The sequence below is a fragment of the Ceratina calcarata genome, unplaced genomic scaffold (genome assembly GCF_001652005.2).
Source record: "Ceratina calcarata isolate Rehan_Ccalc_2016 unplaced genomic scaffold, ASM165200v1 scaffold59, whole genome shotgun sequence".
In the NCBI taxonomy this organism is placed as follows: domain Eukaryota; kingdom Metazoa; phylum Arthropoda; class Insecta; order Hymenoptera; family Apidae; genus Ceratina; species Ceratina calcarata.
Window position 1 is genome coordinate 253,529 of NW_017177130.1, and position 20,799 is coordinate 274,327.

The window sequence follows — 20,799 nt, forward strand, 5'->3', positions numbered from 1 at the left end:
CGGATGCGTTTCGCGTGTTTCGGCCCGGTTCTTCTTCTTTCATCTCTCCGGGAGGCTCTCGAGGCGGCGCCGAGCCGTTTCGCTGTTTTAAAAATGAAAGGCTGCCTTTTTTTTCCGCTGGCCGCCCTCTTTCTCTGCGTCCACGCCTGCGAATCTCCATTCGCCTAACGCGCTCCCAACGAACCTCGAAGTGAATCATTCCTCATAGACGTGCCTTCGAACACTTTACGACTTCGTCACTTTTTTTATTTAATATTCTTTTGACGTGACACGAGTTGAATTTGCTGAGAGCTTAGCGTCGATTAAAATTAATGACTCGCGAGAGAGAAAACGGGAGGAGAGTAGGAGGCAGCTTCATTTTACAGAGCAACCTCGGTGTTAAGGAAACGTTAAAGGAATACATCTCGTTTCGCATGCTCGAGCCTCTTCTCGCTCTTAAACCCTAAAGATAGCGTGTGTGAGCGTAGCTCAGGTCGCTGTGCACGCCTTTGGACTGTTTTAAAAATGAAAGGGCTTTCTCTCGAGTCCGCTTCTTTCAAGAATCGCTGGTAGCCTCGCTCGTCGCATTTTCCAGCGAAACTGTGCCAAGATACGACTACCACCCCCGTTAGCCCCGGTGAGAAACCCTGCGACCCTTATTCGCTCCAATGACCCAACCGTGTGATCAACTAATCTCCACCGTGAATGATCGGCGATTAAAATATCGTAAAGCCAGTAAATTGACTTAAAAGATGTATGATGACAATAACGTCGATTGTCATATTTACACGGCGACGAGCATCATATCCTCATGTGTAATATGGAAACGGCGCTCTTTATTGTTCTCTCTCGCCGGTTAGGAAACGTCGCTCGCGTGCTGAAAATAAACGACACGGTTCTTCGTCGTCGCGACGCCCGACGGATCGGCGACGAACAATCGCCCCGGGACGTGCGTCGAGTATCGAAACGCGATCCATGCAGTGTACGAACCCGAGGAATAAAAAGAACTATTCGGTCTGGCTTCGTTAAATTGGCAAACGTCGTGACAGGAACGAGAGAAGGCGTCGTAAATTTTCTCCGCGCAATTTCGCAGCCACTGAACCTCACATGGGATGTGGCTTACACTCATAATATCCGCGGAACTTTTCACTATTCGACGTAACGTTCCTTCGCGTCCTAAATGTAAAATTGGATAATGTGCCAAATTGACGAATACCCAAAATTGCCAATAGTATGGCCTTATGTATAGTCATTAATTAATCCTTTCCTTATTATTACAGAAAATTGATACACCACAATTAACAATAGTACAGGTATAACTACATAAAGATTTAACACTGAATGAAAAGATGGAAAAAAATAAGATGGGGCATTCCTTCTCCTACTATTAATTATTACTTGTAACGAACAGTCTTTCGTCCGTACAAGTTTTCGTTCTTTTCACGGTATGAGACTCCTTCGCCGATCCATTCCCAATTAGCAAATCGCTACGACCGACCTCGTTTCCGGAAACCTCGAATATTCACCAGGTGGCGACGTTAATCACGCCTAATTTCGCGATTACAAATGACTCGCAACAGGCCACTGCTCGCGATAGATGTAGTCGATGTCTCCTAGTTTCTGTTTAAAAACCATTCCTTGGCGAAATTCCATTTCGTTTAACTGCGTCACCGAACCTATTACCGGTGGTCGAATGAAATGTTTCTGTTATCGCGACACTGTGCCGCGGGTACAACGAATAGGGAACGAGCCGGGGAAAGGGTTGAAAAAGCCGACTGAAAGAGAGAGAGCTCGTTTGTTCCGACAACGCGACGCGGTGTTTCTTTTCGAAAAATATCCGTCGTACCCCCTTTTCTCTTGCCGTAGGCGAAATTAATCGCGAGGGGTGCCGGATGCCGCGTCGTCTGTCGGCGCGGCTCAAAGGCGCGGCAAATCATTTCTCCCGGGCCTCTCTCTCTCTCTCTCTCTCTCTCTGTCACGCGCCAACGGGACCCTGGAGACGAATGCATCCGCCTCGTTACCCGCATTTGGCTAAAGTCAGGTTATTTCAGTCAGTAGGTTACTCGGATGAATCAGGAATATTCTGGCTTAGATAAGTTAGTTTAAGTGTTAGTGTTAAGTTTATTATAAATCTATCTTTAAAGAATGATTTGACGTCTTTTTGAGGAATTTTCATTGTAATCGCTTATAATTCGACTCACGTCGCATGAACGCAAAATCCTTAATGTTACGAATCATTCAACCTTCTTTACCTGGCTTTATTACTTCTTCGTTATTACGACAAAGATTATTTTATGAAAACTCATTTTTCAGCCTGCAGATGTTTTTGATTGAAATCACCAAACTTCATTATTCCGTACACCTTATAACGCCTCCAACGTAGAAATTAGTCCTTTGACACTTATCCGGATATGGAATAAATCGTCACCAGAGGAGGGTAGGTGAGAGGACAGGACGGGGTCGGATGAGAGCCGCCGGAATTTTGTCGCCGGTGTCTAATGGAAGCGTTGCCGGACGCTCTTCAAAGAGCGCGGAATATCTCGTGGCGAGTTTGTTGCGGTGTCGGAACTCTTGGAATTTCATTAATGAAATCCAGTCACTGGGTCAGCAGAGCATAGGAACAAGATATTATTCCTGTATCGCCGAAATACGTACAGTCTATGCGAAATTTCTTAAAAATATTTATCCGTACTGACATAATGGAATGTATTTAAGGGACTAAGGTAGTCACGTGACTTTTTTAACATTTGTCGATAAGAATTGGATTATAATTAACATCCCGAACAAGTGCGTACGAAATTCTTGTTAAAGTAAAAGAGCGCGTCTCGTCGAAGCTCATTACTAGACTGCAGATTTTTGTGCAAAATAAAATATTTATAGTATCAATTTAAAAATTACGTTTTAACACTAGATTTACAAAGAGGGGTCAAAATGATTTGTTTGGCATTTCTTATGATTGACTTTTCCTATTTGCAATTTGCACTGTGCGTTTGATATTCTGTACATTTTTATGAATTAAGTGTTCATATTTTTTGTACATTGAAGTTTTTCATACAAAATCCGCAGTCTACTCATTATTTGAAAACCTGTAATAGATTTTACGATGGCGCGAGTCACTTGCACGACGATGACCACGGATCATTTGCTCAACGTTTGGCACGGTAAATCACTGGGGTAGTAGCGAATTTCGCAGGACGGGCGGACGTCTTTGCGAGCAGGGAGCGAATTCAGGAATAGGACGTATAGGTCGACGCTTTGTCGCGGCGAATGACGTTCGTCGTTGTTCGCGATTGTCGGCCGACCTGATGGCAACTTGAAATGGCGACGTTCGCGCCGATATCAGCGTCTTCATTCAGATAAGGTCTCAATGCCTTAATGGATCGGCCTATCGGATCCAGCCACCTAACATCCTCTCGTCCTTCCCTTGTCCTCCATTGTCCGACCCGACGTCGCCTCGGTGACGAACAACGAACGTTTCGATAGAGACGATTTCGACGTCTCTCTGTTCCCCCGGCAGACACACCGGCGTGCGTCATCGCAGAATTAAGACAGAGAAATTAAACTCGAACGCGAAACGAGACCGAATTTGTGAAAGCTGAATAGCCTGCGGTAACAAAAGGTAATGTGAGATAATAGTATGGTAAACAATAGTTCGTGGAAACCATTGGTAACATGCAGGATATTTCAGAAAGATGTATACAATATACGCACTTATTAATCATTTCAGCGTCTGAATAAACAACTCTGAAAAAGCATTTCATAAACACGAAGTTTAAAAACACATTCTTACTACCTTTCATGTTTTTATATCTCTAAGCAAATCAATCTCTAACTAGCAGATTTTCGAAATACGTACACGTGTCTAAAGCTATACCACTTAATAGGACCCTCTGGAGTTTCAGTTTAAGTGTTGTCGCGTTTAATTCCAAACTCGGAGTTTAACAATAGGTTCAACGTGAATTTGGCAATTTTCTCCTTTATTCGTTTTAATAAACTAAGAACGTAGATGAGCGTCACTGACGCGGTAGTATTTTATCCTTCGTCGAGATCTTACAGAAATGAAGATTCAGGGACCGTGATTTATACGCCTCATACTTCTCTCGGTGCTTTAGGCCGAGTTTTAATGAAACGTTATTAGAGAGGTGGAGGAGTAGGAGGGGGGGCGGGGGAGGGATAACGATATTCCCGAGGGCGCGGCGATTCGCGAACACGGCGCGGCGGGTACGAACCACGTCGGATGAATTTAAGTTGTCCGCGGAGTAACTTCGCGCAACGGGCTAACTTTCAATTCTTTATAATAACGTCCTAGTTTCGTTTTCCGGGCACTCGAGAGAAAAAATCTCTCCGCTTTCTCCGCGAAGAATGAATTCCCTCTCATCGCGGACACGGAGCGGCCGGCCGGCCGCGGAATCGCTTATTCGACACGAAACGGAAACTCGATTCGAGCTTGAGAACTAACAGAGATTAACGGATAGAGCCGTCCCTGTTTCCCTTCATTGTTCTTACGTAGCTGCGCCGAGAATGAAAGGGGGAACGGAGCGTCTATCGACGACCGAGGACGTAACGCGAACTGGTTTCCGGATTTTTTCAGTCGCGACGCGAGGCGACGGCTTAATGGAGCGGCAAAGCGCTTTATCTCTGGATTTAAGAGAAGAATGAATCGAGATGCTGCCGGTCGTGAAAAAGAAAATAGAAAGGAGCGGAGAGAGAGCTCGTCGTTCGGTCGTCGTCGTGGCGTTCAGCCCCCGATAATTCAGGGTCGTGGATACGGTGAACGGTATTTGCCTATAATTCGACGCTCTGCTTAACAATGCGGATCGGCTCCCGTTCGATTCATCGATCTTTTCCTTTCTAAATGTTAAATGGAACGAGACGCGATCCGTTGATGCGAGAAAGAGGAGGCTGCGACGACGAAAGAGGAGACCGCGCAGCGCCGTGGCCCACCGCGCTCCCGCTTCCACTCTCGTGCCGACAGATTCCTTCCATCGCCCCATGAAACTTTCATTCCAACTTGAATTAAAAACTTTCAACGACCCGTCTCCCGTCCCCTCTTCGCACAGGTTTTATTCCATTCCATATACGAATCTTCCGCTCGCCCGTGGCGCCGAACGCAAATGCCTCGAATTAAGTAGTCCCCGGTAAGTACGTACTTCTTAGTTTTCTTTTTACGCTCAAGGAACGTTTAACATCAAACATTTCAGACGTTAATAACATGGCAGATATCGTCAAACGCCGAGGGTGAATCGAGCCTTTGGTGAAACTTTTCCGTACACCGCTTTCACTATTGCTCGCGTCTGCGAGAGGAGGATCGGCAAACTTTGGTTTTCCCGTCGCGGATCAAATGGTCGATCGACTCGGTCGAACTGTTTGAACTGACGTTCGGTGGATCATTCTCGTTGCGACGAGTCGTCGCATCGCGTCGTCCTCAGTGCCGATTCTCTTCTTCTCTGTGTCTTCGATTCAGCTGCCGACTACCGAACCGATTCGATTCACCGAGGTAAATCCTCGTTCTGGCGTTCGACGTCGTCGATTCCCCCGTTCGGGCGAAGGGCGCGGCTGGGGGAGGGGCGAAGTTTATTGGAACGTGCTTAATTAACTTTCCAGCAGCGACTTGGCCGGTCTGCGTGATTATCCGTAAGCTCGACGAGAGGAGCAGCTGGGAATCCGACTGGTCGAACACGACCTACACATCTATAAATTTCTACCCGTTTGCCGAAGCCGAAGCGGTGGAGGTAGCTAATCGGCCCATCTATGTCGCGACCGGCATCGATCTCAGTTATAACGTCGCTTTCAGCCTTCCCTCCTTTGTTTCCTTTTCTCCTCTTTCGACGAGAAAATCGCATCTCCTCGGAAAACGCGGCGGCGTTTTCGTATTAAATTATTTGACGTCGGATTGAATCGTTAATAGAGTTTCGGCAGAATTTTTCCGAGTTCTTACGAGAATCTTCTGCCGTCTCGCGCTTGAGATCCTTCGAGGATTTTCGGCTCTATTCCCGTATAAAACCGACGCGTGATACGTGTATGGAAGCACGCGTTCGCCGTTTTTATTTCCGTGAAACAGAAGAACGGGACGCGAGAGGTAAGAACAGGGTGTAAGAAGAACGAAGCAGTCTCTTAAGCGGTGCATGGAAATTCAATGAAAAGTCACGAGAGAGGACCGAGATCGATACTTGAACGCAAAGGTGGAGGAGGAGAGGGCACGGGGTGACCGTGGATAGAGGAGGCATAGGTGCCTCGGTTGGCCGTCTGCCAATGCTTGCCTATCTATGTGGAACACCTGTGCTTCCTCGATGTTACCCTCGCTATTTCCAACGACCAACAAAAAGTGACTACAAACACGACTAATTTCGCAAATGAATTCGACGATGCTGCCCCGCCGATCCTTCAGATCTTTTTCCTCACTCTATGTTTTCTTTTACTTATTTCACTCTTATACGCTTTCCTTTAAATCCACTTCGCATGTACAGTACGTATCATAGCTAAAAACTTGATTAAGAGCTTTAGGTTTATTTAAATGTAATCATATAAGGGAATTCTTCATAAAATTGTGTGAAGATTTAAAACGAAAGACAAATTATACATTTCTTTTTAAATCTTGTATGAGCAGTACGTATTATAACAAAAAACTTTAGATTTATTTAAATTTAATAGTACACAGGGAATTCTTCATAAAATTGTGGAAGAATTCAAAAGAAAAGGCGAATTATACATTTCCTTTTAAATCCATTTTGTATGTAAAGTGTGTATCATAGCTAAATACTTAATTCAAAACTTTATGTTTATTTAAATACGGTGTACAGGGAATTCTTGATAAAATTATGCGAGAATTTAAAAGGAAAGACGAATTTTAATTTCTGTTCCACGCATCTTTGAGGTCGAAGGATTCTCAGTGTTCACAGAGAATCGTCCGATGAACGCAAGATCGCAGAATTTCAGAGGGGAGTTTCAAGTGTGACGAGGAATACTTTTAAGGAACGACAAATGTAGAAGGGTGATGTAGAGTTCGCACAGCTCGAAGACGGCATCGAACTGCTTTTTCCTTTTCTGTATTAGCAAAGTTTTATGACATATGCGCGAGCTCCGTCACCGCGCAGCGGAGGAAAAATGCAAGTTTGCTCGCGATCGCGCGTACGACACACGGGAGAACGCGGCTCCCCCGAGCATCGAAACTCCGAGAATTGAAACCAAAAAGACAACGAGGTCTGATCCCACAAGGTTTAACGGGACGCGGTGATCGCAAACTGGAGAAACTTCGATTCGCTGAGCGAACAGTTCCAGAGTCCTCGCGATCCTATATCCACGGGAGTTTCACCTTTATCGCTCGGCAGATCTCTGCGACAATTCCCGAAGACGATCTCCCCGGCGAGCCGTGGTTATCGTCGAAGAACATCGTTTTCAATGACGAGGCTAGTTTCGATCTCGTCAGCCGGCCCGCTTTGAAGCGATTAAATTATTTTCTTTTTACCCCCCTTTCAGACGGTGAATCGAACAAGGGATGGATTCTGGAGAATTGCGCCGCGACCTTCCATCGGTGATAACGGTCATCCGGAGGCCAATAAGTCCATTCAATTCTCTAAACACACCGGCCAGCCCTCCTTCCCTTCCCTGTTCCATCGTCCTGCTCCGATTCCTCCTCCTTCTCCCACCTATTCGTTTCTCCCTCTCTTTATCTATATATCTGGCTGTGTAGGTCATGGCATTCACCAGCGCAGTATCGCGAATTGGAAGATTGAAACTGGCTATCTGGAGAAAGCGGAATTGACAGAAACCAGGCCCACCCAATTCTATTCGTCTCTGTTATTCAGGCAGCGACGATCCTCGTTTGTGGTTCACGCGGTATTCGTTTCCTTCTCGCTGTTTCGTACTTTCTGCGCACCTCAAGGGTTCGTCTTAAGACGGGGAACGAGCAGTTCACGAATATTCGAGCGAGCTATTTCAAGGACTTCGCGAGATTTATAATGATATGTCAGTCTCCTCGTAATTGTACTTCTCGTTCATTTTCCAAAAATAAATATCTTTGTGCTTAACACTCGAACTACTGGCGATTGACGTATATCTATTTCTACCGGAGGGGTCCAAATGACTTGTTTTTCAAATTAATAAGTCATAAGAAAAGACAGCAATTTTTACGTTAATAAACTGATAATGATAATAATAATAATTTAATAACAATAATTTTTTAAATAATTACGCTTTTAACTTATATTCCGTGGAGGTAAGAATGACTCATTTCGGTACATGGAGGTATACTGCATAAAATTTTACATCAAAAAGACAAAAAAAAAGAAAGCTGTTTTACAGAATTAGTTATTTGCATATTTTAGGAAAAGTCATACAAAATTTTAGAAAACAAAATGGCTACATAAATCATTTTAACCACCCTTGGTAGATTTAATGTTAACATATTATTTTAATTGATGTAATTAATATATTAAGAGTTGCCCTCTTACAAAAGTAACAGCAAAAAATATTTTTCCTTCGCGATTCGGTTCGAAACGACTCTGTGTGTAGCGCGGAGCCGTGTGCAAGCGTACGAATTTCAAATTAAAGTAATGGATATTGAGTTTTCATTGAAAACAGTCGGCTTTCGGTAGCGCACGGAACATTCGGCGAGTGGGTCATCGATCAGTCGCGTGTCAATGAATAAATTGAAAATACGGTTTTTGAAAACGACGCCGATGGCAACGGTGAGACATATCTCGGGAATGAGTGCAACCCGCACGACGTATAATAGTTTTGATTTTCGCGTGTATCGCGTAGTTTACGGTTAATTCGCACGGAAAAGTTTTCACTTTTCAACGACCAGCTGGAACTCGAACTTTGTCGTTTAGAGAGACTTTTAAATCCTCCGCGTGCATTCCCAGTCCTCCCTTCCCTTGCCTCTCGCGTCCCAGGAGGCTCGCCGAGTTCGGATTTAGGCGAATAAACACGGACTTTAAGAAATTAACTTGGCAAACTACAGTTCCGGGCCGCCCGATCCTCCGCGACCCCGAGGCGAAAGTTTCGCAGTTCGCGGAGAAGAAAAACCACAATACTTACTCCACCGGCGAGTTTTGTCAAACAGAAGTCAGTGGCTATCAAGAGTTCGTTTATCGTACGTAATCTGCAATTAGCGGACCGAAATTTAAAAAGCGGATGTACATATTTCTGTAGTGACACGAGTCAAAAGTTAATACTTTGGGAAAATTGGGAGTAATTATTAAATGAGCTTAACAAAAAAAATTACTTCAGCAATAATTTTCGTCGAAATGGCAATATCAAAAAACTGAATATTCCCTTAACAACAACAAAAAATGATACTGCGTTTATGGCAGCGGGAAAATATCAATGTGGAAAATAGTAATTCTTAAGGGTGTTATTATAATTTTTAAACAAATTTACGAAATGTAATTTAGACTTTTTTTAAGTTAAAAATCTTTTACCGCAAAATACAATTAATGAATAAGTCAATATATCTGTTATAAGGGAGAACATTTGATTGGCTGTTCTAATCAGCTGCTCAATAGCACACTTTATGTATTTCCAGCTTCAAGACTAGAAGAGTAACACTGGTGTCCTATAAAGTGTGGGATTTTTCAGCTATTTGTTACACTTTTAATGTTTGATGAAGGACTGTTCAACCAATTCTTGGACGGTACTAACTGGCAGATATATGTATAGAACACAGGTTTTTGACTTGTGTCACTTCAGAAATACGTATGCGGCGTATCTGTGCCATGTTTTGAATAGAAAAGGAAAGTTATCTACTTACAGGAGTTAACACGTATCGCTGTTTCTCGGTAACTTTCCGCTTCGTTAGGGTCTTAAACTTTGACCCCACCGCGTGTAATTACCCCAGGCAGGGTACGGCAGTAATTGAGTAACCGTTTCTGCAATCTGACTGCGGTCGCTCTACGTCTGCCGCCCCGCGTATCGACGTATGTATCTCGCGTGTATTATACGGAACATTTTTCTTTCCAGGTGTTACGTAGTTAGCACATTCGCGATCGTTAACGCTGCCGCTGCCACTCTTTCTGGACTCCCTCGCGTGTGATTGTTCCGCGGCGCTAGCGCGGCGACGACGCGTCCAAAGGGAAGTCGCCGGCGAGGGAAGTGTAGCCGAAAATCAAGGGAGATTTTCGTCAGATGAAAATCTGATCCGAGTTCGAGGTCGATCCGGCGACCGTGTAAAAACTTGGAAACTAGCCATTCGAGAGGTAAAAAGTTTCCGGTTCGAGACGGCGACGCCGCGGTAGTCTCGGTGATTGGTGCGTCGTGCCAGTTTTTACGGGCTCCTCGCCGCCGTCCGGAATGAAATCGGACTATCCGACGGAAGGAGAGACGAAGATTCGCGGCACGTAGCCGGTCGTTTAGGAAAAACATTAAAAATCGCCGCTGGCGATATCCGGTTTTTTAATAGCACGTACTTGGCCGCCGGCCAACTCTCCCCCCGGCCACCCCTTAATTAAAGATTTCGAGCGAGCGACGGTCGCGAACCGTTACTGAGTGGCAACTATCCTACGTTCGGCTGCGGTCTACTCGTTCAAACTAATTATACCGGGAGCCCGGTCGCACCTTCCACCGTTCGGAAGTTGTGACCGACTCTGGAATCGCGATCGCTCCGAAACAAATAAAATCGTCGTTGATCCGCTCGGTGGCTCCGCAAAATTGCAGGAAATGAAGCTGGAAATCGATTCGCGTACGAGAAACTCGTTCGATCGTTCCGCCGCGGAAGTCGGGAAACAAAAAACGAGAAGAACGCGCGTGTACATACTCGAACAATAACGCATCCCGGTCCACCCGTTCGAACTACTTGATTAAAGTGGATCGTTCAAGTTGGTGTATCTCGCGAATTCAATCGGAACTCGTTTCGGTCCATGCGCGATCGCCGCTCGATGGACCCGTTCAATTACGAGCTAGAAAGAAACTTCCTGGAATCATCCTCTGGACCGCTGATTTCTGTTCCCTCCCACCAGGAAATCGAGCCTGCCCGGGCCGTGGCCAAAATTCGTTCCCTCCAATTTCCGTGTCGCCCGCCGCAGTGGTTTATACCACCCGCGGAAACTCGCAGCACCGGCTGTACTTTGCGATATTATAAGCAAAACTCTGTTTACTAATTAACGAATAGCTGACATAAACGCGGCCGGTCCTGTTTCCAAGGTCTGCTCGCGTATTTCTCTTGGCTAGCTTTGCGGTCGCCCGATCGGTCAGAATTCGCCCCGATCGCCGAGTCGGAAGGAGGGGGAGGTAGGCTCGCTATTATTTATCGGCGACACGAATTCCAGCTAGCCAGTGGGGGTGCGGGGATGAAATTGGGGTGGGAACAGCCCTCCCGTACACGTTAAGCCGCGGCATGCAAATTACGCTTTCGCGTGGCGCTACTACCCCCGCCATGCCGCATCGCGCCGCGCCGGTCCACGCGATATTACTTGAACCGCGAAATTCTCGCGTCGCAGTTAACTTTCGAGGAATTCAGTCTTCCATATTCTATGCATGAGCTCTCATTCAGGAAATGTTCGTTGATTGAATGCTTCATCGAATAAAGCGACAAAAAATGATTCGGGCCACGGGAATCTTCCTTAACCAGTTCATTGTGGTGACCTCTTTATGAAATGTGTAACTCAATTGTGTCTCGAGAATCAAGCGGTGACGAGTATACTCGTCCATCACAGCTAACTGGTTAAGGCGTTCCGTGTCACGTGTACCGTCGGTGACGCTGATATATTTATTTAATGCGTTAAAGACGTATAAAGACGTATGTATTTTATAACAAGTTTAAAACTATAACGTCACGTGTGCCACGATGTGATAATTATTTTATACAAGCTAATAACTTATGGATCAACACTATATCTATTATCTACCAAAGGGGATCAAAATTACTTATTTGGCATTTTTGATAACCATTATTCATTTTCGGGACCATTTCAAGGAACTGCGTTGGAAAAAAGAGAGACGAGACGAGGAGAGAAATGGAGCGTAGCAGTTCGAATTTGCGGCCTTCCTATCAAATTGCAAATTGGAGATTGTCATGGAGCGCGTATGACCAAAATAAAACACAGAAATTCTGCCTATCGATACAAGTTTCCTATATCCTCTTATGATGAATTTTTTTAAATGGAGGTGCTAATTGGGCCGACTTTTTAAACGATTTGTTAAAAATGAGAAGATGAATGAAATAAATCGAGTGAGAACGTTTTTAATAATATGCAATAATTTTTTAGTTATATTTGCATAATTATTCCTTACTGTTTCATGTTGTCTTAAGTTAAAGTTAGAAGGTTTGTAAATGATATTCCTTTAATTGGAAATTTNTAAGTGTTATGTATAATATACAGCAACATATGTTTGAATATAATTAATAGTATAGAAAATATTGATGCTTTTATTTCTACATTCCAAGTGTACGAATACTTTTGTCCCCCACTGTATATTATAGCAAATTGGAACCAATGAAAATAAAAATTCGGGAGGTTTAATTGAGAACAGTAAATGACAGTATTTGCATAAAAACTGTCCAATGAATTTGGTTCTTTCGAATTTGATCATAAATTTAGGATATCTGGTTTGAGCTGCCTCGTTTTGGGAACGAATTAGACGGATTTTCCGCGAATAGAAATTGTGCGGGGCGGTGAGCTTAATGTGTCGCGACCGAACGTATCCGGCTCGTTTATCAATTTTCACGCGAATATTTCGCCTTTTTATCTATATCGCCCCGTTACCAGCCGCGCGGCGCTGGTCGCTCGGCCTCGGCCCGGGGCTTATTTACGATTTCCGTAGCTGGTTTTGTTCGCCAAAACAATTTATCGATCGCGAAACGCTAGAGACCGCCGCGAAAATTTCGCGACTACTCGACCACGATAAGTGGCTTCCGAGGCCGACCGACCTAACGAAATCGAGTCACGCTTTAATTGCCTTTTGAACGCGCGCCGCCCTCCACGGGCGGAGAGGAAACGAAAAGGGTGAAAAAAGGCCTCTGGGAGAAAATGTTGCGCTGTTGCTGGAACGAATCTCCCGGTTCGTAATTAGCGCCGGCTTGTTTGATTATCGCTCCCGGTTCGCCCGGAGTTTTTTTCAAATTCGGTTATGAAATTCGACTGCGTTTTGTTTCGTCGGCGGACTCGACGAGGAGGGCGTAGCATTCTCTTCGACTTGTGACGAAAACTGAAAGCTGCGTAGTTTTTAATTTTCTTGAAAAAAGAATGAAAAATTAGTTCTCGTTTCGCAGTACTTCAATTCAATAAGAGACACACACGCGCAGGTCACTATTTTGGAAATTCACGTGCGGAGATAAGCAAATTTCGGAGTAACGCAGGACGGCTGTTAATTAGCCGGGATAATGATCGTAATAAAAGAGAAAGAGAGAAAGAGTGGAATGGGTGGTTTTCGTTTCCCCTCGATCAGCGAAATATGGCGCAGGGCGTGAGCGAGATAAATGAAAAGTTCTGTAAAGTTTGATATCGCCCGGTGGATATACTGCACGCACTTCCTGCGCCGCAGCACGCACGCACGCACGCAGACTGCCGCGTAAACACGAAACTAGTCCTTTCGATGCGAATCGAATCGACTCTGCGCACGCGATCCCTTCGTCGTCTAGTCGCTAGTCACCGTACTCTCTTCGTTTTTAAGGGTTTTTTTTTCTTCCGTCTATACGGTTCCTTCGCGTCACGTAAATCACGAGCTCGGTCTCGAACTCCGCCCTTGGAAATTAAATTATGATAAAAAAAAACCCTTGAGCGAACACGGAGCTGTAAACCCTTCACTGACAACCGGGCGGGCACCTGATAAAGTTTACCGACACTCGACGTTCTCCTGCCCTTCGACAGTAACGCGACGGAACCTTTTTCCTTCTGTTAATTTCCTCGGGAATCCTCCGAGCTTTAATTCTCATCAAATTACTGCGAATTCTTCGGAGCAATTCGCGAGGAAGCAGCGAGCGCGAAGCGGTTCCAGGTAACGAGTGAAACGATGCAATATTGTCTCGAAGTTCGAGACGAAGTTTTTCAGCTACCCGGGTGCCTCCTCTCCGGGAAATTCAATAACGCGTTACGTATAAACTGTTGACGAGTGGCTAAATAGAGAGACGGACTAGCGAGAGAGTCGCGGGCGGGGCAATAAAGTTACGAGGCCGGTAGCGGTGGGCGGGGGGTGAGTCGGGCCGGAAAATAAGATCAAAATTGATGCGAATTCACGGAACGGGAAGAGTGGATAGTAGTCGCTATTTGCAATTTACTCACCTTGACGCGCAGAAGATGCTGCAGACTTTGAGCTTGGCTGCTATTTAAGGGTGGATTGTCAGTCCCGAGACGCGCCACTGCAATCACATTTTCTCGGGTCGCGTTGTACAGGAACAGCGTGCACACTGTCTGCAAATAGAACGAAAAAAGAGCACGTACATATATACACTTGTACATGTACATATATATATGTATGTACGTGTTACGTGTACATATATATCTCGACGTTATCCAACGATATCTGGTATTATTAAGTTTCGCCGAGTCTGTGTGTTCGCTTTATATTCCCGATTCGTCTCTCGTTGGCTGACTCTCGAGATTTTTCCCTCGTTCCCGCGTGAATACCTCACGGTTCACGGGAAACGGTTCGACTTAAAAGCTGCAGCTCGGCATTCCTCCTACCACCGTTCACCCCGAGTCCGTTCGAAAGAGATCTTCGCGAATGGGTTCCTGTTCTCTACGCGGGGGAATTCCGATTTCAACTGAGACCGACCGGATCGCAGGATCGAGCAACTATCCACTGATTTAAAAATACACGACGTTATCGCGCGCGAAAATGGTTTACCTGATTATTAACTTCCTCTCTCATGAAGCTATCGAGGGACGATACCGCGTCCAGAACGGTGAGATTGTTGTGCTGCCGCAGGTAACTCTCGTCCTTTTCGCTGTAGCCCAGGAACATGAAAACTCCGTGCGGTATAGAGTAAGCATCTGTTGAAGCGATCAAAATTATTGCACGTGGACACTGAAATACTTTCTCGTCCGGATGAACGAAAATTGATTTTTAATTACTGACGTCATTTCTCCGTTAATCATAATAATACTTTTCATGCAATTCAGATTCCGTCCGAGAGCAAAATTTAATCAACACGAATCCTGGTTATCGTCTCGCTTATCTACGTGAAGATGCAAAAGGACTGTATATTCACCGGGTGAAGGTCGCATGCATATGAAACGGCCGCTGTAGCAGAGGCAGGGTCCGCGATGCGCCTGATACGCCGGCGCCTCGTGATAGTAAAATGCGAAATCCGTCTTGCACGGCGACGAGTCCACGCAGATCGTGTGACAGATCAAAACCTCGCCCTCGCCGCACTGGCACAGCTCCGAGCACTCCGGCTCGTCGTCCCGATACAGCTACGGCGAGTCAATGAATATTGTACTTAAAATTCATGAAACCTATCACAGATATTCAGCATGTATCCACGTGTCATTCTATTTGCGTACTTCATGCAATTTAATTATGTATCAGTATAAATAATAAAGAAATATGTTTATTACGTCGGATATTAAAAAAAATTATTCGATTTTGGAATGCGCTAACATAATGTCAGTTATGAGTATACAGGGTGAGGCACTTAAAACAGACCACCTGAATAACTTGGCTCCTACTGACGTCTCCACTTATCAAAAAGCTAGTAACACCAGATGATCAGCCCAAATAATTTTGGTCTGATGCATTTTTTCCTGTCACCACTAGGAGCCAAGTTATTCAACTGGCCTGCTATAAGTGCCTCACCCTGTATATGTATTTAATGATGAGAACATTTAAATATACATTCAGCTTTTCATGTTCTGCATAATTTTGTACCATTACACACAAAATTTATAACTTTTGTATATTCCGTTTTCATATAAATACATGAAATCCGCTGTCTTGTAACAATGATAAAAAAATATGTAGTGACTGTCTTTTGGATTCGTACGAGTAACCGTGACAGCGCTATCCGATTGGTCGTGAAAATACTTTTCAGATTGTCGAGAACTCACCCTCATGCCTTTGCCTTCTCTTATGTATTGGTGACTTTGCCTCGGCCTTTGAACCTCGCAGAAGCCTATAAAGAAACGAACGCTGTTCAGAGACGCATGCAGCACGTTTACGGACAAACTGTTTTCCTGTCTCCTTTTCCTGGCCCGAGACTTCGCCCCGCCCACCTACCCCGCCAGCTTGTTCCGAATCTTTCTTTTAAGCCGTTTCCACCAGTCTTCCTTCGCTTTATAACATTCGTCGGTTCTCTCGCGGCGACGAAACAAAAATTCCTCTGTCTCGGACAGAATCCCCGTCCCCCTGTCCGGTACCAACGATCAAAGGAGCTTTGCATTTCCTATCTCGCGATACACACGGCACCCAACACGCATCCTTTCCCTCCCGACCCTCTCCTTATGTCGAGATTTTGTTACCTTCCCAGTACTCCACGTGAAAGCGTATGGCAACAGTCAAAATGTATATTACGACAGAAATAGAAGTTGTCCATTCTGGTTCATCATATTATCATGTTTTTTAATGCAAGTTACCTCTATGCTCGACAGCAAGAGTGATGACAAAAAATATCTCACGAGAGATCACAATGCGGTATTGTAGGGGTAAATTTAAATATAAAAATAAGATATGTATATCTTAGTAAAACTAGAGTTAATTCATCTTTTTTCCGAAAGTGAACTTGTAGCACATAAAAAAATGATTCATCTATTCGTAGGAATGAGTTATAATGTAATACTCACGAGGCGGTGCTGTAGGGGTAGTGGTAGTACTTGGCGTGGTACTTATGGTGGTAGCCGGAGTGGTAGTCGAGGTGGTCGTGGTCGCAGTGGTGATTTCCAAAGTTTCCGTGGGTTCGGTGGTTGGCCGCCTCGTTACTTCCGGTATCTGATTATCCTCCACTTGTTCGAGCACGGTGACGGTCGTCGTCGTCGTCGTCCCGTCCGTCGGTGACTTCGTCGTCGACGAGACGGTCGTTGTCGTCGTTCTCGGGTAGTGATGATGTTTCCTCCTCGCGTGATAATCCTTCTGCGACTCCACTGAAAAAGACCATCAATTCTGCTAATTGTTTTTATCAATAATAGAATATTCATAACGAGATTAGCGATAAATAGATAAATAGATTAAGGTAATAGATAAACTTATACGGAAATTCATTTTCTTCAAAGCAAATTATTTAAAAAAAAAACTACGTACTTCTCTCTCTCTCTAATTTTAGAGATCTCTAAGTGGTATACGTGTCTTTACGGAATGCATCAAATTGACGCGTGCCCCTAGAGGTAAAATAAATGTCTGTAAACCTAGTGTTAATAAACTAGCGTCCATACATGCACGCACGATACAGGTAATAAATATGAAAACGGTGCGTGCATGTATATTTTAGAGCACTGGGTTATGAATTGATCATTCGATCCTTTTCGAAAAACCAAATACATTGAGCTATCCTGAGCTATACGGATTCTAATAATAATTGCTTGGTCCATGGCACTTGCAATAATTATTTATGAAAAGAAGAAACGTCACGATTGACTGCTTCCATTTTAATTTGTCTTCGTTAGAAATTAATTCGGGCAGGATCAGTCGTATTTCCAATCTTTCGATATCCATCAGGATATTCTCAGTATTGGAAACTATATTGACACTAGAACTACCGGCGATTGACGTATATCTATTTCTACCGGTGGGGTCCAAATGACTTGTTTTTCAAATTAATAAGTCATAAGGAAAGACAGCAATTTTATGGAGGTTTACATTAAGAAGACAAAAAAAGGAAAACTGTTTTACAGAATTAGTTTTTACATATTTTAGGAAAAGTCATACAAAATTTTAGAAAACAAAATGAACTTAAAATGAATATTAATTATAAGAAATGTCAAACAAGTCATTTTGACCCCCCTTGGTAAATCTAGTGTTAATTAGTGTGCATCCTTCCCCAGGAGAATATAATTTGAGATATGCAAACTGGTTAGTTTCCAATACGTTAAATCAAATAAGAGGTAATCAAATAAGAGATCTTACACCTGCTGTTACTGTTCTTATGGTACTAATGAACACACAGCTGCATCAAGTCATATTTTTAATATTGAAAATCACGAACGAGTAGATCAGTCGAGTGAGTGATACTGACAGTCGAAATTGCAACAAGGATATCTGTGTCAAAGACGGGACTAACGGAATAGGCGTAAAGGTTAATTTACGTGTGGCGCATTTATTGGCAAGAGGATCATCAAACGGAGAACATCAAACCGGGTGTTCGACCTACATTCCCTATCAGGAATCGGTGCGAGAGACGATCAAGCAGATCGATGCTGTTTGCACTTACGTGCAGACGTAAACACATACGGTGAGAGAAGGAGAAACGATGCGCTCCTCAAGCGAGCAGCAAGAAGCAATTTCTTCATATCTAAATGACCTGTCTGTCGACTGAATGCCGGGTCACCCTCTGTAGAGAAGTTCGCGACGCGGATCGTAAGATCGATAAAACCGGCTGTTGTGTGCCGTTTCACCGGTGTAATTACGATTTCATGATCTTAACGAGCCACGGACAATGATCGTTCGACGTTTCTTTGTGGAGAGACGTTTCCACGATCGAGTTTACGAATAGAATATAAAGATAAAATCCATTTAAATAATTGCACTTGTCAAATGTTTCATATGTGAAGTATATATATAAAAAGGATTTTGAATTATTGATGATTGTTAGCAGCGAGTAACGGGACGGATAAAACCGACGATATTTAACAGATTTGCGAGCTAAATGGCCGAATTACAGATTTAGCCAGGGGACTGGATAAGCGACAAAAATATCACGAGTAGAGGAACTAGCTCTATCATCGTACGAATATTAATCATCGCAGATATTAATCACTCCATTGATTGACGCGTTCCATTGTCTCTAAAGTTTCATCGTTCTTTTGGGTGAATACCTACAAATTAATACCGTTGACCGATTTCGTCGAAACGCGGAATCGATTTTTGATCAAAGCACCGAGGCAATTTGTTTATCGCCTCGAATGTGTTTACGTAAAAGAAATTGCCCTATTTCATCGTTTATCGGCGTCATCGTTAAATTAAATATTGATGCGTGATTATCATTCATCGAATGGAACAAAAAATAACTCGTGTGTATAAATATATTCAGTGCTCTGACGACGGTGAAAAAATATAGAAATTAAATCCGGAGCGAAAATCGCATGCAATGTTCATGTCAAAAGATGTTGAACGATTCCCGTTCTAACATATACTATGCATTTTCATTGGCCTTTTTACTCACCCACGCAAGGGTTCACCCAGAGAAGTCTCTGCCAGCCGAGGCAATCGTAAACTTGCGTGAGCTCGGTGCCCCTGCAGGCACAATTCGACCTAAGCTCCGTGCCCAGAATACCCAACATCGCTTTCCTGCATTCCGTGGTGGGACCGGCGCACTTCTTCGTCACGCTGTCCACCGCGCAACTCTGCTCGTAGTACTCCAACTTCATTCTACGTAAGGCACGATAATCAAGGTTACACGCAAGTTATCATCCCATCTCTCGGATTGTTCAAATTCTTACGATTTATACAGACACTTCATTGCGTACGCAAAGTATACGTATACACAGTGAATTATGACAACCATTATATAATAATACAATGCATTAGTAAAAAACACTATTTTTAATTAAGATGTAAAGATAACAGAAGAGAAAGAAAGTATGTCTCAGCCGAGGGTTTTAGGGGAAGGAGGGTGTAAAAGTACGAGTGCAATAAGAATTTAAATTGTAAACCAAGTCCATTTCTGGGCCTACTTGGCCGAAAGTCTTTATATATATAATAAATAAATCGTTGATGAGTATATTCAAAAGTTTCCTGATTTCATCCGATATAATTATTGGCAAATCGTTGCAGAAACACGATTCCGTGGGACACAATCTATGATAATCATCGTAATTTATTGCACGATTACAATCCCCTATACAACGTTATTAGTAAAAATCGTCGCATAATGAGCCGAAACGATCGGAGAATATGCAATTGGTTAGAAACGAGTCTGTTTCACTGACCCCCGCGAGTGAATCGATTAAAATGCCCTCGCGACGACGACAACACGCCGCGTCGTCGTGTCGGGGCGCGCTCCACGTTGGGTGTAATTTAATCATCGCGCGAACTGGCCAATTCGGCCTCGATCGATATCCCGTTTCATCGGTGAATATTTTCCATCTCATAAACGCGTTAAATCGGATACGAAGGCGCGATTTCTTTTCAATCTCGTATTTGTAATGGAATTAATTAATCAACAGTCGGACCGATAATTCGATTCTCGTCAATCGACCGGCGGGTGCGGCGATAGCCAAATAGATTCAACTTCCCTCTTGCCGCTTTTTATTTTTTCTTATAATTCGGTCTCGACGTTGACCCGTTCTTGAACCGGGGTTTTTCATCGAGCAGGGAGCGTCTTTTTCTTGCTAGTAATAAAGCGTTACTGGCAGCGCGACGAGCAAATACCTCGGTACTGGATCAAGCCACGTCTCGTTGACTCGCAATTTAACTTTCAAATTGAAACGAGCACTAACCTCCTCCGTCGCGGGTCTGGTCAGAGAGCGAGCGGAGAAAAAAGGATTCGAGCCGTTTAATCAAAAGGTCTAACGTTTATCCAGGATACTATCCGCGATACTATCTTCGTCCGCGTTGCGATAAACGCCAGAGCTAAAGCGCCCTTTTCATTGTTGTCCGCGGCGCCAATTAATTTTTCCGATCTTAATACAGCGTCCGATTAATCTCTGTCCGCTTTTTGCTTCCTACCCTCCTTCTGTGTCCCGCTAAATGAAAGAGATCTTCCACGGAAAAAACGTAATTCGCGTTTCTCGTTTC

General features: G+C 44.0%; 1 protein-coding gene across 3 annotated transcripts in view; it reads right to left on the reverse strand.

The window, feature by feature from the left end:
- The window catches only part of Gfrl (Glial cell line-derived neurotrophic family receptor-like), a 235,588-nt gene that overhangs the window by 13,125 nt on the left and 201,664 nt on the right, over nucleotides 1–20,799 (reverse strand). For all 3 annotated transcript variants that reach the window (XM_026817634.1, XM_018032793.2, XM_018032792.2), the window contains 6 exons: nucleotides 19,226–19,431; nucleotides 16,695–16,991; nucleotides 15,963–16,027; nucleotides 15,125–15,329; nucleotides 14,761–14,906; nucleotides 14,196–14,324 (listed from right to left, as the gene is read on the reverse strand). In XM_026817634.1, the coding sequence (XP_026673435.1) occupies nucleotides 14,196–14,324; nucleotides 14,761–14,906; nucleotides 15,125–15,329; nucleotides 15,963–16,027; nucleotides 16,695–16,991; nucleotides 19,226–19,431 (1,048 nt within the window). The remainder of the gene's footprint in view (nucleotides 1–14,195; nucleotides 14,325–14,760; nucleotides 14,907–15,124; nucleotides 15,330–15,962; nucleotides 16,028–16,694; nucleotides 16,992–19,225; nucleotides 19,432–20,799) is intronic.